Genomic DNA, 17,537 nt, shown 5'->3' with positions numbered 1-17,537 from the left:
CTCGCCAACCTCAACCCCGGCCGCGCGCCGGGCTGCTACCGCGCCACCCCGAAACGAACCCACGGACCCTTCACCTGCAGCAACTGCCGCTTCACCTGCCTACGGACCCACACCGCCACCACCAAGAACGACGCCCCCGGAAGCAACCTCGAATGCATCCTGGTCAACACCCGCTCCGTCCACAGGCACGCCATCGAACTGTGGAACCTCATCAACTCAACGAACCCAGACATCGCCTTCCTCACCGAGACCTGGATGAACCCCTCCTCGGCACCCGACATCGCCATAGCCATCCCCGACGGCTACAAAATCATCCGGAGAGACCGCTTCAACCGCACCGGAGGAGGCATCGCCATCGCACACAAAAGCTCCATCAGCATCTCAACCCACACCGGCAACTCACTTCCCGACGCCGAACACCTCCACTTCGCGATCCACATCGACCCCAAGACAACCCTAAGAGGCACCCTCATGTACAGACCACCAGGACCCCGCACCAAGTTCAGCGAAGACATCGCAGACTTCGTCAACCCCCACGCACTCTCATCCACCGACTACATCCTCCTAGGAGACCTCAACTTTCACCTGGAGAACCACACCGACAACAACACCACCGCCGTTCTAGACAACCTCGCCAACCTGGGACTGAAACAACTGGTCAACACCCCCACCCACTACGCCGGACACACGCTCGACCCCATCTTCTCCTCAAGCAAACACATCACCTTCAGCCACACCACCGAACTCACATGGTCGGACCACAGCTGCGTCCACTTCAGCTTCAAGAAAACCACCGTGCATCACCACACCCGGCAACCACCAAAAAGACACTGGAACCGAATCACCACAGAACAACTCGCAGCAACGCTCTCCCTGAACCAACCCACCAGCACCAGCAACCCCAACGAGGCCGCCAACAACCTCACCAACTGGATCTCCGACTGCGCCAACCTCCTGGCCCCTCTGAAGACCCAAACCAACACCAACAACCACAAGAAAAACTCCTGGTTCACCACCGAACTCAAAAACTCCAAGAAAGAATGCCGTCTCCGCGAGAAGACATGGCGCCTCAACCCGACAGAGGAAAACCTGACAGCTCTCAAGGACACCACCCGCCAACACCACCAACGCCTCCGCACCGCACGAAAAACAGCCTACCAGAACAGACTTGACAACAACGCCCACAACTCAAGGAACTATTTGGCATCGTCAAAGAGCTCTCCAACCCGGACGCAGAAACCAACCCCATCCCTCCCTCACAGGACCTCTGCGACTCCCTCGCGACCTTCTTCCACCGTAAGATCGCCGACATCTACAACAGCTTCACGACCACCAACATGAACCCGCCCCCGGAAGCCGCAAACGACATCTCCACCATCCTCGCCTGGAACCCTACCACCACCGAGGAAACCACCCGCGTCATGAACTCGATCCACTCGGGATCACCCTCCGACCCCTGTCCTCACCACATTTACAACAAGGCCGACAACATCATCGCACCCCACCTCCGAGACGTCATCAACGCCTCCCTCACCACCGCTACCTTCCCTGAAAGCTGGAAACACGCAGAACTCAACGCCCTCTTAAAGAAACCTACAGCAGACCCCACCGAACTCAAAAACTTCCGGCCTATCTCCCTCCTACCGTTCCCCGCCAAAGTGATTGAGAAAATCGTCAACGCTCAACTCACCGCCGCCCTGGAAACCTCCGACTCCCTCGACTCCACTCAGTTCGGATTCAGGGCCAACCACAGCACCGAAACCGCCCTCATCGCAGCCACGGATGACATCCGAGCCCTGACCGACAAGGGTGAAACCGTGGCCCTCATTCTCCTGGATCTCTCTGCAGCCTTCGACACGGTCTGCCACCGCACCCTGATAGACCGCCTCTGCAGCGCCGGCATCAGAGGCAAGGCCCTGGAATGGGTCATCTCCTTCCTCTCCGGAAGGACCCAGAGAGTCCGCCTCCCCCCCTTCAGATCCGCAGCCACGGAGATCATCTGCGGCGTACCCCAAGGATCCTCCCTCAGCCCCACCCTATTCAACGTCTACATGACCCCCCTGGCAAACATCGCATGCAAACACGGACTCGACATCATATCCTGCGCCGACGACACCCAGCTCATCTTATCCCTCACCAACAACCCCACATCAGCAAGGACCAGACTGCACAATGGCATGAAGAAAGTAGCGACCTGGATGACAGACAGCCGACTGAAACTGAACACAGATAAAACGGAGGTCCTCATCCTCGGCCCTACCCCCTCCGCATGGGACGACTCCTGGTGGCCCCCCGCCCTAGGCAGCACTCCCCAACCAACCAACCACGCACGCAACCTCGGCTTCATCCTGGACTCCTCCCTCTCGATGACCAGACAGGTCAACTCGGTGACCTCAGCGTGCTTCAACACCCTCCGCATGCTCCGCAAGATCCTTCCTGGATCCCCATCGACACCAGGAAGACCGTCACCCACGCCCTCGTCACCAGCCGCCTGGACTACGGGAACACTCTGTACGCCGGCATCACCATCAAGCTGCAGAGGAAACTTCAACGGATCCAGAACGCTGCAGCACGACTCATCCTGGACATACCTCGCCACCACCACATCTCCGGACACCTGAGAAAACTCCATTGGCTCCCGGTCAACAAGAGGATCACCTTCAGACTCCTCACCCACGCACACAAAGCCCTCTACAACCTCGGACCCAAACTCATCAACTCCTGCGTCTCCTTCTACACTCCTCCGCGCACTCTGCGCTCCACCGGTCAGGCCTTGGCAGCCGTTCCCCGCATCCGCAAAACCACCGCCGGAGGAAAATCCTTCTCTTTTCTGGCAGCGAAGACCTGGAACTCCCTGCCCAGTCACCTTCGCGCCATACCCGAACACCTCCCCTTCAGAAGGCAGCTCAAGACCTGGCTCTTCGAGCACTGACCCCCTCCCCCCCAGCGCCTTGAGACCCTTATGGGTGAGTAGCGCGCTTTATAAATGTGATTGATTGATTGATTGATTGAAGGTGATGACGGTGGTCGCAGCTCCTTAAGAAGGTTCAGACTATCAGTATTCCTTTACATGGATGATTGGCTCATCAAAGCCAAGGCTACGGAGTTGGTGTTGCGTCAGTTGCGGTTAACGACTTGGTGGTTGTTCAACCTGTGTTTTTTTAATCACAAACCCAGATCTCGCCTAGAGCTGTCTCAGCGCACTCTGTTTATAGGCTCAATATTGGACATAATGGTGAGTCGAGCCTTCCCTCCTTCTCAGGGGATTCTGGACAGTCAAGCTATGACGCTGATGTTTCAGAATGCAGCCATGATTAGAGTCCTGAAGGTTATGTGCCTGCTAGGTCTGTCAGCCTCCTGCATTCTGATAGCCAACCATGCACGCTGCCACGTGAGGGCCCCCCAGTAGTACTTCCACAGGCAGTGGTTTCAGCACAACGGGGACCTCAAAACAACTGTCAAGATCTCCAGAGACGCTGCAGTGGATCTGCAATGGTGGAGCTTCTGGCAATCTGTCTGAAGGGAAGTCGTTTCACCCTCCCCCTCCAGGGGCCACAGTGATAACGGATGTATTCACCTTATGGTGGGGAGCTCATCTGGGGGATCTGGAGGTCAAAACACTTCTGTCTCCAGAGGAACAGGTGTTTTGCATCAATCTGTTGGAATTGCAGGAAATACGTCTGGCTTTCCTTTGCGGTCAGTTAATAAAAGTCTTGACAGCTAATACTCCCGCCATATGGTATTTCAACAAGCAAGGGGGAGTAGGGTAGTATCTTGTCTGCAGAGAGGCTCTTCGACTCTCGTCCTAAGCTCAGGGTCATCAGATTTGTGTGATGGCAAATCATCTGGGTGGAGTTCTCAACGTGCGTGCGGACAGCATCAGTTGGCATTTTTCAGCCGATCACAAATGGCGTCTCCATACGCAAGTAGTTCTTCAAATTTTTTGGTTATAGAGGACTCCTCTGATAGAATATTTTTGCCACTTGGGAGAATGCGCACTGTCCTGGAGTATCCTGTGCAGGGGGCATTAGAGGATGTGTTTCTATTATACTGGGGATCCCAGCTGCTTTACACATTTCCCTGAATACCCTTGGTTTCTCGAGTGTTGAAGGTTTGCTTAGACCGGGCCCAGGACCTACTATTAGCCCAGCATTGGCCGCAAAGGGCATTTTACTCAGACCTTCTTCATCTCTCACTGTACCCTCTGCTCCGTCTCCTCCTTGGGGCAAATCTTCTCTCGCAGTCACAGGGGCAGGTTCCGCCCCTTCACCTCCAGAGCCTGCACCGGAGATTGAACGAGGCAACCTGAGCTCATTTTCACTTCTTACTGATGTAGTAGATGTTTTTTGTCTTCCAGAAGAGACTCCCCTAAATCAGTTTATGCTGGTAGATTATCAAAGTTTGTTCACTGGTGTAGTGATGAGACTATAAAGGTGCATTTATCAGATATTTTACATTTTGCTGTTTCTTTGGTGCAGCAAGGCTGTGCAGTTGCCACGACTAAGGGATATTTGTCTGCCCTTTCTGCATTTATTTGTTTAACAGATCAGCCTTCTTGGTTTAAGGGCCTGATTTAGATCATGGCGGGGGGAATACTCCACCACTGACGTGTCAGATATCCCGTACGCTGTACTACGATCCCATTATAATCCTGCAGATTGTAACACAGCGGATGGGATATCCGTCACGTTTGTGACAGAGTATTCCATCCACGAGATCTAATCAGGCCCTAAGTCTCATAGTGTTAAGATTTCTTAAAGGACTTACCAATAGATTTCCTCCCACTCCATTCATTGTGCTTGAATGGGATCTTGATTTAGCTCTTACTTATTTAATATGTTCTCCCTATGAACCTTTATATAGTTGTCCTTTGTGACTTCTTACTTTTTTCTTATTGACATAACATTTGTGAGGCGAGATTGCCAGTTAATTCCTTAAGTGTAAAGCCTCCATGTGCAACTTTCTTCCCTGATAAGTTGGGGCTGAGAACCGGGGCTGCCTTCTTGCCGAAAGTGGTTACTCCCTTCCATTTAGGTCAGTCCATCATCCTTCCCACTTTCTATCCTCTTCCCCATCCATCTAAAGAGGAGGAAAGGCTTCATAGTTTGGACCCTAAAAGGGCTGTCAGTTTTCATATGACAGAACACGTGACTTCTAGCTGGATGACCAGCTTTTTGTGTGATATGCTGGCAAAATAAAAGGCAATCCACAAAAGTGCTTTGTCAAGATGGATCATCCTTTGCGTTAAGATCTGCTACGTCATGGCATTCAACGAACTTCCAGTTGGTATTCATGCTCATTCTACTAGAGCTAAATCTTCCCCGTTGGCTTTTGCTCGAGGAGTACCTGTGACAGATATTTGTAAGGCAGCGACTTGGGCCTCCTTTCACACGTTTGCAAAGCAGTATTATGTAGACTCCCAAGTGAGGAGGGTTGGTCACTTCGCTCATTCTGTTTTGCAGGATTTTTTGGTATAAGCAGACATGCACCCACATCAAACTTTGGGACTGCTTAGGTATTCTATCAAAAGGTGAGGCATCTGCAGGTAGATGTATTCATCAGAAGAACAGGTTACTAATCATTCGGTGGATACAGTATCTACCTGTGGAGTCCACACTGACCCCCACACCTCCCTGTTGCTTGTCTGCATATACCGAAAAGAGTTTCGTTTATGTTTTTGTATGTATTATGATTTTTTTTTTTTAACATACTTTGTTTAAGGTTCTATGACCTGTAATAACATAACTGGGTTCGTTCCACCCGTTTGCTTCGAAGGCACAATAAAAAATGGGTGGAAACTGACAGCACGTTAACGGGGCTTCTAATGGGTCTGGTGAGCTGCGGAGGTGTGAAGATTCTGAAGCCCTTATCGACGTGGGAGAACTTTCAAGAAAGATTCCGTGGAATGCTGGCACACAGAGTATTCGAAAGATGAGGAATCTGCAGGTAAATACTGTATTCACCAGAAAAAGTGCTACCAAAGGTAAGCAACTTGTTCTTTTGGTACTATCATGATTGACAGCATAACACACCTAGAGTCTCATTTAATTTGTTAGGTTGACTCAATTTGAAGGTAGGTACAAACTCACATCTCCTTCTGTTGAGGGTTAGCAGTTATTTGAGTGGGGAAACCTAAATTTCATGAAGGTAGACCGTGCATAATTTGTGAATGTCACTCTAAATGGAGCTTATGTTGTAGATGACTTATGCAATCAATCGTTTCTGCAGGCATGGTGACTGTGTTCAGCAATCGTCTGGGCTGGCACAACATGGAGTTGCTGCTGTCTCAGTTCCAAAGTCGTCTCACGTTTGGTGTGCAGAGAGAGCTCTGTGACCTTGTGCGGGTGTACCTGCTGAACGCTCAGCGAGCGAGGGCGCTTTACAATGCTGGCTTCATCAACGTGGCTGATCTCGCCAGAGGTGATGTTTCTGAAGTGGAAGCTGCCATAAAGAATGCTGTACCCTTCAAGAGGTGAGGAGGCACATAGAATATATCTGCATATTTCCACTTCAGGAGGCAAACTGTTTAGTGTCTTTCTTCCTTTTACATTTAGTTTTGTCTGTGTGGAATAATAATTATTCAAGCCAACTGGTTTGATCTAAGGTTCCCCCCACCATTTCATCCTGTTTGTGACAGCTTTTGTTCAGCCTGGTCCCAGATCCTTTCCTCTATGCCCTGCTTCTGAGCTCCCTCCCACAGTACACAGTCTACATCTTCTAGCTCACTTTCTTTTCTCAAGCCGGAAAGGTCATTGATGATTTGTGTACAGCTGGTGCAGTCCCCTCTCTTGTCTTTTACTCTGGGTCCACCTTTCCTCTGGGTTTCTTTTTGCAGACATTTATTCATACTCTCCAGGTTTCTGCACTTGCTGTTACTCCTGTGCTTACTCCACATGTCTCTAGATTGAAGGAATGAGAGTCCGACAGAAGAAATGTTTCAGAATCTGACCTTCACTCATCAAGCTCACAGTGCCCGGAGTTTGATCCCCACACCACATGCTGGTGTTCTTTCGATAATGAATGGGTCCTCGGCCCTTTCGCGGACTTCACTTAATCTTAGCGTCTGATAATCATGGATTCCCCTGAAGATTTTCCCTCATCTCAAACCCTCTACTACACAAAGTCACATAGAGAAACATTAGCGCCCACAAATATTCAATGTTCATTATTTTACTGCTGGTACTAAAAGGCGTGACTTTTTTTTATTTCCAACAACTTTAGGTATAGGTTTTCATTCAAGGGAGAGTTGCTGAGGGTTATAATACATAAGATAATGAATTTTACATATGCAGTATGAAGAGGCAAAAAAGAGTATCATAAACAAAAATGAGAGCATTACATCAAAGCATACTGAATATCCTCGATGGGATAAGGGCAGCCTAATGCCTCGAGGCATGAACGCCTCTAAATCTCAGTCCTCAAGTTTGTGGATTGGTGAGGACATTTGTCTAAGCAGACCAGACCCCCCAGTCTGCAAGCTAGAAGCTGCCCACCTGACCCATGTTACATTTTCAGGACACAAGTTCTGAACGGCATCAAAGTGTTGTTGCATTTCTTTATTCTATCATGAATGATGGCTGTTAATTTCTTCATTGCGCATAAGTGCCATGTCTTTGTCCACCACAAGGAGTTTCACTGTAGCTTCCAGGAGGGGAGATCATGGAAATTCAAAACCTGAGTGATCATGAGTCTGGCAGCTGGGAGCATGTGGGCTAATAAGCGACTCACAAGTCTTAAAAGGAAATTGGCATTTTTCTCTAATAGCCAACCAGCAGTGCCAAGTGGCCTGGTGGGAGTACTGTATAGAATCTGTAATTTTATTTCAAAAGGCTTTAATATGTTTGCAAGACCACAGCATACGCACAGAAGTCCCTCTCTGGTCAGACGTCCTGTGATATGTATTCAGACCACTGTGCTTTGCTTTAAGTTGATCTGGTGTAAGGTCACACTTTATTTTTATGGTGGTGCTTCCTGCACTCCCAAAACTTCCTGGGATACTAGTAAGTCTGCCACTTACTTAATAAGAGCTTCTGCCCTCTCCCTCGGAAAGAGGGCAGGTGATGGTTTACGTTTTCCTTATAAACTTCACATGCAGTTAACCTCACTCACACATTTACACTTAACCAACAGCAGGTCAACAGACTTCAGCCCTATAAAGATGGTTCTACAGGCATTTACAATGATGCTTACTAAGTTAAAGCCTAAGGCTGTAGATAATGGTTCCTTGGTGCCTCCACAATGTCAGTTGTTCAATCGAATATCATGAAGAAGTTTGTAAAGGACCTAATTTCATAGAAAATCTGCAAACAGCCTCAGCATCAACAGTGGTTTTATAGTCCCCTCACTTATAGATATTTTGGATCTGCCGGATGCTCCAGTTGGACCTTACAAAATCTTTTCAGCTGTTCTCCTGATCCAGTGCAAACCCTAATCCCAAAGTCTAAGGAGCAGATCAAGGAAGATGTCGTCCAAAAATGAGGATTGTTAACAGTGTCCTTCTCAAACAACAAGTGAACCATCAAAACAAGACTGATCTTGTGCTTTGAATGTTTTTCACAACTTTTGTGACAGCTAGTTTAAACATATTAGGTATTCAACCCCAGAGGTCACTGTGGAGTTTTATTTCCTCTACCCCCTCCATCACGCAAATGGACAATTGTTTATCTAGTCATAGGTAGCCTATTCTTCAGGTTCCAGTCTGCTTGACCTACGTTTTAAGCATGAGTTTTTAACAAGGACGAGAATGTAACTTGAGATTCCTCTAAATGCTTTTATTCTGAGAGAGAATGAAAAATTTCTTACCTATCGTAATGGAAAGTTTAAATTCTACTAAGGACACTGAGGCGAGGATTAGGCTGTACTTTCTTCACTTTATTTTCCAGCAGCCATCATAAAACAGTATATAACAAACTGCTTTTCCCATGAAACATCGGGAAAAGTAAAATAGTTCCTTCAATCAGCTGTCCCTAATGCCAGTATAAGGTCCTCTGAAGACAGTCCCTCCACCTCTTTCTTCCTGCGAGCACAGCCGTTGATTCCTTAGATTAGTCTTGTTTGCCCAAATTCACTCCTATGAAAAAAGAACCGCGTGAGAGTCTGTACTCAAATAATGTATCTAGTGTCAAAACAGCCTCATATCATAAGGCAAATTACAACAGTATCAGAGATGTAGCCAAACAATGTCTCATCACAAAACAGGAACTCTGAGTACTTACATACCAGTATTAAGAAGCACAAACATGCCAGAATCAGTTAAAGACAGTCCACCATAGGATGAGGAAAGGTAAATTAACAGCTCAGGGAGGGCTAATCCTCACCTCTGTGTCCTTAATTGAATTGAAACTTTCAGTTACAATAGCTAGGAAATTTTTCATTCTATGTCGGGACCGGAAGTGAGGATTAGGTTGGATTAAAACTTGTCCACTACCACGGAGGCAATATTGTGGACTGGCTTAAAATAGAATCGCTTAAATGTAGATTCCGAAAACCAATCAGTTGTATTGAGGATGTTCTCAAGGCGGACTCCCAGAGAAAGCCTTAGAGACCATGGCCTATCTATCTATGCCAGATTCCTCACTCAATCAATCAAGGAATTTGTAGAGCACACTACTCACCCGTGAGGGTCTCAAGGCGCTGAGGATGGGGGCTGCTACTGCTCGAACAGCCAGGTCTTGAGAAGTCTCCTGAAGGTAAGGAGGTCCTTGGTCTGACGCAGGTGGGTGGGAAGAGTGTTCCACGTCTTGGCGGCGAGGTGCGAAAATGATCTGCCGCTGGTTGCAGTTCTGTGGATGCATGGGACGGTTGCGAGGGTGAGGTCTGCGGAGTGGAGCCGAGCTGTCGGGGTGTAGAAGGAGAGCAGTCTGTTGAGGAATTCTGGTCCGGTGTTGTGCAGTGCCTTGTGAGCGTGGGTGAGGAGTTTGAAGGTGATTCTCTTGTTGACGGGGAGGCAGTGCAGGTCTCTCAGGTGGCCTGTGATGTGGCAGTGGCGGGGATGTCCAGGATGAGGCGTGCAGAGGCGTTCTGGATGCAGTGCAGCCTTTTCTGGAGTTTGGCCGTGGTTCCTGCGTAGAGGGCATTGCCATAGTCCAGTTTGTTGCTTACGAGGGCTTGGGTGACTGTTCTTCTGGTTTCCGTGGGGATCCATTTGTAGATCTTTCGGAGCATGCAGAGTGTGTTGAAGCAGGAGGAGGAAATGGCGTTGACTTGCTGGGTCATGGATAGTGAGGAGTTCAGGATGAATCCTAGGTTGCGTGCGTGGTCAGTGGGAGTCGGAGCGGATCCGAGTATGGCAGGCCACCAGGAGTCATCCCACGTGGAGGGATTGGAGCCGAAGATGAGGACCTCAGTCTTGTCGGAATTGAGTTTGAGGCAGCTGTTCTTCATTCATTCGGCAATGGCCTTCATTCCTTCGTGGAGGTTGGCCTTGGTGGTGTCTTTCGTGAGGGAGAGGATCAGCTGGGTGTTGTCGGCGTATGAGATCATGTTGAGGTTGTGAGATTGGGCGATGTTAGCGAGCAGAGCCATGTAGATGTTGAAGAGGGTCGGGCTGAGGGACGAACCCTGGGGTACACCGCAGATGATTTTGGTGGCTTCAGAGCAGAATGGAGGGAGGCAGACTCTCTGAGTTATGCCGGTGAGAAAGGAGATGATCCAGTCCAGGGCTCTGTCGTGGATTCCTGCATTGCTGAGGTGTGTGCGTGGGGTGTGGTGGCAGACGGTGTCGAATGCGGCTGAGAGGTCCAGGAGGATGAGGGCCGCGGTTTCGCCATTGTCCAGTATGGTTCTGATGTCGTCAGTGGTGGCGATGAGGGCAGTTTCGATGCTGTGGTTGCTGCGGAATCCGGATTGGGAAGGATCAAGAGTGCTGTTCTCCTCGAGGAAGCAGGTCAGTTGTCTGTTGACAGCCTTCTTGATGACTTTTGCCGGGAAGAGGAGCAGGGAGATGGGCCAGAAGTTCTTGAGGTCCTTTGGGTCCGGTTTGGGTTTCTTGAGGAGGGCGTTGATCTGGGCGTGCTTCCAGCTCTCCGGGAAGGTGGCGGACTCGAAGGAGCTGTTGATGATCTTCCGGAGTTGGGGTGCGATGACGTAGCTTGCTTTGTTGAGGATGTGGTGAGGGCAGGGGTCGGATGGTGAGCCGTGGTGGATGGTGTTCATAATTTTGATGGTGTCGTTGTCATTGTCATTGACGGGGGTCCAGGAGAGCAGGAGGCTGGTGGGTGGTGAGTCTGTGGGGTCGGTGGTTGCCGGAGGGGTCTGAGTGCTGAAGCTGTCGTGGATGTCTGCGATCTTCCGGTGGAAGTAGGAGGCTAGGGAGTCGCAGAGGTCTTGTGATGGCGGGATGTTGTTGGCGTTGGAGCTGGGGTTGGAGAGTTCCTTCACGATGTGTGCGTTGTTGATGCGTTCTTTGAAGGCGGTTCTCTTGGTGGTTCGTATGAGTTGGTGGTGTCTGCGGATGGCGTTTTTGAAGGTGGTTGTCCAGAGCCTGACTATGGCACCACTTCTTTTTGAGTCTTCGGCATGTCTGCTTAGATTCTTGGAGGTCGGCGGTGAACCAGAAGGCCTTTCTGTCGGTGCGTCTGTTGGAGGGATTTTTGATTGGGCGAGAGTGTTGTCACAGGTGTCAATCCATTGCCTGAAGTTGCGGGCAGGGTGAGGGTAGTCATTAGTTGGTCTTCGGTGACCTTGTTCCATCTGCGGTGTGGAATCTGTTGCGGGTGATGGTGTGTTGTAGGTTTCTTGAAGGAGAAGTGGATGCAGCGGTGATCTGTCCAGTGGAGTTCGGTGGTGTGGCTGAAGGAGACGTGTTTGCTGGGGGAGAAAATAGGGTCGAGTGTGTGTCCTGCGGAGTGGGTGGGTGTTGTGACACGCTGTTTGAGGCCGAGGTTGGAGAGGTTGTCGAGCAGGGTGGTGGTATTGTAGTCGTTGGTGTTCTCGAGGTGGAAGTTCAAGTCCCCAAGGAGTATGTAGTCAGTGGATGCAAGAGAGTGCATGCTGATGACGTCGGTCATGGAGTCGCTGAACTGCTGTCCACTTGACCCATCTTGCAGTGGTGGGGGGGGGAACCGCCTTATATTGCTTTGTAAGAGGAGTGAGAAGTTGTCGTTCCTTGGGGTGGGGGGTGGAAGTTTAGAATATTACAAAATCGGTCCCCACAGGATCCAATTGTTGAGCACACCAACCCAGCCATCGAGACCAAGCAGAGTGGTATTGTTTATTTGTGCTGTTCGCCCAAGCTTTGGAGAGTAACGCAAAAGGACTGGGGCTTTCCAGCACTGCCAGTAATCCTCTAGGCCATGAGATGTAGAGAACCATCTAGGACCAGGTGATGAGGGTTCCGCAGGGGATCCTTGAGGGGATTCAGAAATTGGGGGTAGGTGGATTGGAGAATTCCAGGAAAGTTCCAACAGAACTGGAAACCAGATTTGTGATCTCCATATCGGAGTGATAATCACTAGTTCAGCCTGCTGCCTCCAGACCTGAGTGAATACCCTCATAATCATGGCAAAGAGGGGAGAATGCATACCCACTCTCCGTCCTCCAGTCTTGCAGGAATGTGTCTGTCGCCACCATATTGTGGCCCGGCCTCCAACTGTAGTACCTGTTCAGTTGATGGTCTAGGTGGGATGCAAAGAGGTCAATTGAGAAAGGGCCCTAGTCTGCAGATTCTGGAACACCAAAGGATTCCAAAACCTCACATCGTAGAGATGGTGCAACTGCCAATCGGTCTCCTGATTGGATTTCCCCGGCAGATACTCTGCCGTCACCGAGATCTGATGCTCCCGATAGTACATCCAGAAGCTCTTGGCCAGATCGAAGAGTGTTTTCGAACATGTTCCCCCACCAAGTGATTGATGTTGTGGACCGCTGCCAGTTGTCCATTTTGAGGAGGACACAACATTGGACTTTGTCTTTGGTCCAGCAGCGGAACGCAAATAACCGCACGATCAGCTCTAAGCAGTTGATATGAAGGGAGTGGTCTGCGGAGGACCATTTTCTGCCTGTGGAGAAATTCCTGCAATGTGACCCCCAGCCATATCTGCTGGCGTCGGATTCTATTATCAGGTTTGGTTGATAGCCGAAGATGAACTTTTCACCATCATCAAGGAGTTCGCCAAACTACAAGCTGAAGCCACTAACATCACTCCAACCCATGACCTCTGCGACAGACTAGCCACCTTCTTCCATTAGAAAATCAAGGATACCTACAACAGCTTCGGACACCAAGACTCTCCGAACTCACCAACAACGCCCCCAACTCGGATCCACTGAAACCCCACAGTTCCTGCATGCCTGGACCTCTCTCATCGATGGACTTGACTCACTCCTTCATGAGCAGCATCCACCCCGGAGCTCCCACCGATCCTTGCCCCTAATATATCTTCAACAAAGCCACTGCCTCAGTCACACCTGAGCTCCACAAGACCATCAACTGCTCCCTTGAGTCAGCCACTTTCCCCGAGGACTGGAAGCACGCTGAGATCCGCCCGCTCTTGAAGAAACTCACGGCCGACCCCACGGATCTCAAGATTTACCGCCCCATCTCGCTGCTCCCTTTCCCAGCCAAGGTCACTGTAAAAGCAATCAACGCTCAGTTCCGCCAACACATCGAGGACAACAACATCCTGGATATCTCCCAATTAGGATTCAGAACTAACCACAGCACCAAGACCATCCTGCTTGCCGCCACAGATGACATCCGCTCTATCCTCGGCCACACAGCAGCCCTCATCCTACTGGACCTATCGGCCACCTTCGACACAGTGACCCACTGCACCCTATGTGCCTGACTCCATGCAGCAGGTATACGCAGCAAGGCCCTTCAGTGGATACACTCCTTCCTGGCAGGTAGAATGCAGAGAGTCAGGCTCCCGCCACACCTGTCACAACCTACAGAGATCAGCTGTGGAGTACCTCAAGGATCCTCGTTGAGTTCCACACTGTTACACATCTACATGACCCCGCTTGCCCCAATCATCAGAAACTACGGATTGAACATCATCTCCTATGTCGATGACACCCAGCTGATCATCTCCCTGACCGAAAACCCCACAACGGCCAAGAAGAGCTTCCAAGAAGGGATGGAAGCAGTTGCCGCCTGGATGAAGGAGAGCAGCCTTAAGCTTAACTCCAACAAGACAGAGATCCTCATACTGGGACCCTCCTCCTCAGACTGGGATGACTCCTGGTGGCCTTCCACTCTTAGCACCTCCCTCACCCCTACAGACCACGCACGCAACCTCGGTGTTGTCCTTGAGTCAGTGCTCACCATGACAAGACAGGTCAACTCCATCGCATCCACCTGTTTCCACACCCTCCGACTCCTTAGGAAGATCTTCATATGGATCACAAGCGACTGCCGCAAGACCGTGACACACGCCCTGATCACAAGCAGACTTGACTATGACAATGCCCTCTTTGCCGGAACCACCAAGAAGAACCTGAGCAAGCTACAACAAATCCAGAACGCCTCAGCCAGACCAATCCTGAACATTCCTTGCCAAGAACACATTACAGGACACCTGAGAGAGCTCCACTTGCTCCCCATCGAGAAGAGGATCAACTTCAAGCTCCTCGTACAGGCTTACAGGGCCCCCGCTACCTAGGACCCAGCTACGTCAACCACTGCATCACCTTTTACTCCCCTACCAGACCTCTCCTCTCCTCCCAGCAGTCGCTCGCCACCATACCCCACATAAGGAAGTCCTTGGTTGGAGGGAGATCTTTCACCTACCTTGCGACAAAATGTTGGATCACCTTGTCTCTGCACCTCAGGCAGTTGCCATCGCTACCTCAATTCAGGAAGGACCTTACGACCTGTCTCTTCAACTGAATCTTGAGGACCTACCCCACAGCGCCTTGAGACCCTACGGGTGAGTAGCGCACTTTAAAAAATGTTGATTGATTGGTTGAGTGCTGTTCCAGATCTCCATGTATCCATCCACCACCTGAGCTTCTCTTGGGCCCCCTCCGATAGGAGAATTGACAGGGGATAGGTCAGGCCTGGGTGGAGGTGGGAAATCTTGAGGAGCTGAAGGGCCCGATAATGCAGCGGACCCAGAAAGACGGCCTGGATGCAGTAGGATAGGCTATCAGTCTGAGAGACGTGGTAGGTTTGGAGAGAGTCCTTTTGAGCTCATTTTTAAATCTGTAAAGCTTGCGGGACGGCAGGCTCAGGGTGGCTTACATAGAATCCACCACAAACCCTAGAAATTGTAGGGACTGTGACGGGGAGAGGATAGATTTCTGTTCTTTGATGACAAAGCCAAGAGACTCCAGGAGAGAGTCAGTCAATTGGAGTTGGGATGTCAGGTTTTTGGGACATTGGATCATGAGAAGAATATTGATAGACTATAAGTCTGATGCCTCTGATCCGCAGGTGCTCCACCACAGGCTTCAGAACCTTGGTGAAGCACCAGGGAGCGAAAGACAGACCAAAAGGAAGAGTTGTAAACTCGAAGGTCTGAGCGCCATTGGAAGTGGAGGAATCAACGATTGGGGGGGGGGATGGGAATCATGAGATAGGTGCCCTTAAGATCGAGGCACGCCATCCAGTCATCCCTCTGTTGCAGATCCTTGCGGAGGTGAATCCCTTCCATTTTGAAATGGCAGAAGACCAGCCACTCATTGAATTCTTTGAGATTTATGGTGGGGCTCTGCCCGCCATCCCTCTTGTTGACCAAGAAAAGGTTGCTGAGGAATCCGTTGGGTTGGGGTTGTGAATGAATAATCACACCTTTGCCTAAAAGTGGCGAGGCCTGTTTCTGCGTGGATGGAATGGGGCACCATAGAATTGTATATGGAATGCCTCTGACTGGCTCCAGGACCCAAGCGTCGGAGGTGAGGAGTTCCCAATTGTGAAAAAAACTGTGCTAACCTGCCCCCAAGTTGGAGCCCCAAAGATGGTTGTACACTCACCTTTGGAAGCGGTTGAAGAGTTGGCTCCTCTGGCATGTCCCCTCGACATTGGGTATCTTCTGATGGGATAAAAGGTGCTGAATCTTGAAGGATACTGCCATTGACACCTTTGATCCCCTGATCCTCTAGGAGGTGCGTGAGGAGGGGCATGGCCGATCGAGCGCCCCTTTCCACGACCGACCCCAGCGAAAACCCAAGAGGTGAAGATTTGCTTGATAGAGGATTGGGTTTATCCAAGGAGTTACATGTGGCCACTAACTTCCCTAGCTCATGGATGAATGGATCTCCAAAGAGACCCCCTTATGCGATTGGACCTGCCTCTGAAGTCGCCAGTTCCCCTAACTAGGGGTCTATTTTTGTAAGAAAGGGAGTGGCGCTGCTTGGTGGAAATTGCCCAATTCCGAGAAAGATCACAGCCTGTTGGACCCAGCCTGAGAGGGCTTCGGGGGAGATGAGGGAGTCCGACGCCTTGCCGTCCTCCACCATATCGATAATCTTGGATAGGGATCCGACAACACCCGGCAGTTTGTCGTAGCATTAGCGCCAGGACTGATCGATTTCCCCCTCTTGGGATCTCTGGTGTATTATGCCAGGAAGATAGCCATCCTGAGGTCTATCTCTGGCGTGAGAGCCGCCTTGCCCTCCAACGAAGGACGGGAACACTCTGTCCTGAGGTGGCCCCAAACCACTTTATTCAGGGGTTTGCATAGGTGGTTGGCTATGTAGTAGGTGACCTTAGCCGCACGGACCCAGCCTGCAGGAGCGCTGATGAAGTATTTAATCCGGGTCCAGCATGTCTGAACTGTCGTTATGGGTAAGGGCCTCTGAGGTCACCTCGCCAGTTGGGGCTGTGGAGAAAGTCAGAGGGTGCCAGGGTTGGTCTGGTTCCATGTCGCCCTCTGAGGCATCTGGAGAATCATCCCCAATCCACAGCTCGGGAGATGGAGTCGGGTTGAAGGGTGGAAGCTTTCCTCCGAGGGGACAGGGAGAGAGGGCTCAGTAGGCAGGGATTTTTTAAGGCTCTTGAAGGCATCTAGTTCCACCCCAGGGTCCCCTGCGCATTTGCCATTACCTTCTGTCGCAAGTGGCAGGCCTGTAGGTAAAGGGATCTCCGGTCCAGGGGTGTCTTCCCTCCGATGGAGGGGTTGTTGGCACTGGGATGGCAAGTGCATAAGTTTCTTATCCAGGGGTTCCATTGCTTAGGAGACTGCCATGTGGATGGAGGCATCCATGATGCCACAACAGTGGTCATCAATAGGGTGGTAGATGATCTGTTCCTCTTCCAAGTACTCAGATGCAGCGTCCTGCATTGTTATATAGGGGGAAATCTGGTCGGCAATAGCCAAGTATAGGAGGGAAGGCCCTCAATAGCTGAAGTGCTCTATCTGACGGGGTAGGCAATGCGTTCTTAGAAGAAAAAGAAACACTTCAGGCTACAAGCACCTGCAGGGACACACACACCCCTTCTTTTTAGCTGGGGAATAACAGGGTAGTCTGTGTCATGTCCCCAAAGGAATTAGGCCGGTAAGCGTCTGGTTACGGACCTCTAAACTGGTGTCAGACTCCAGGTGTGGGGTCGCACACAGACTAGAGTGTAGATCAAAGTGAGGAAAGCATTGACA

At 50.5% G+C, this 17,537-nt stretch overlaps 1 protein-coding gene across 2 annotated transcripts in view; it reads left to right on the top strand.

Annotated features, from left to right (window-relative positions):
• Nucleotides 1-17,537, top strand: part of POLQ (DNA polymerase theta) — a 367,236-nt gene that overhangs the window by 157,425 nt on the left and 192,274 nt on the right. For both annotated transcript variants that reach the window (XM_069202712.1, XM_069202711.1), the window contains exon 16: nucleotides 6,229-6,472. In XM_069202712.1, the coding sequence (XP_069058813.1) occupies nucleotides 6,229-6,472 (244 nt within the window). The remainder of the gene's footprint in view (nucleotides 1-6,228; nucleotides 6,473-17,537) is intronic.

Source organism: Pleurodeles waltl, chromosome 8, assembly GCF_031143425.1.
Source record: "Pleurodeles waltl isolate 20211129_DDA chromosome 8, aPleWal1.hap1.20221129, whole genome shotgun sequence".
Classification (NCBI taxonomy): Eukaryota; Metazoa; Chordata; class Amphibia; order Caudata; family Salamandridae; genus Pleurodeles; species Pleurodeles waltl.
The sequence above is the reverse complement of the archived record's forward strand: the minus strand, read 5'-3'. Positions and strand labels throughout refer to the sequence as shown.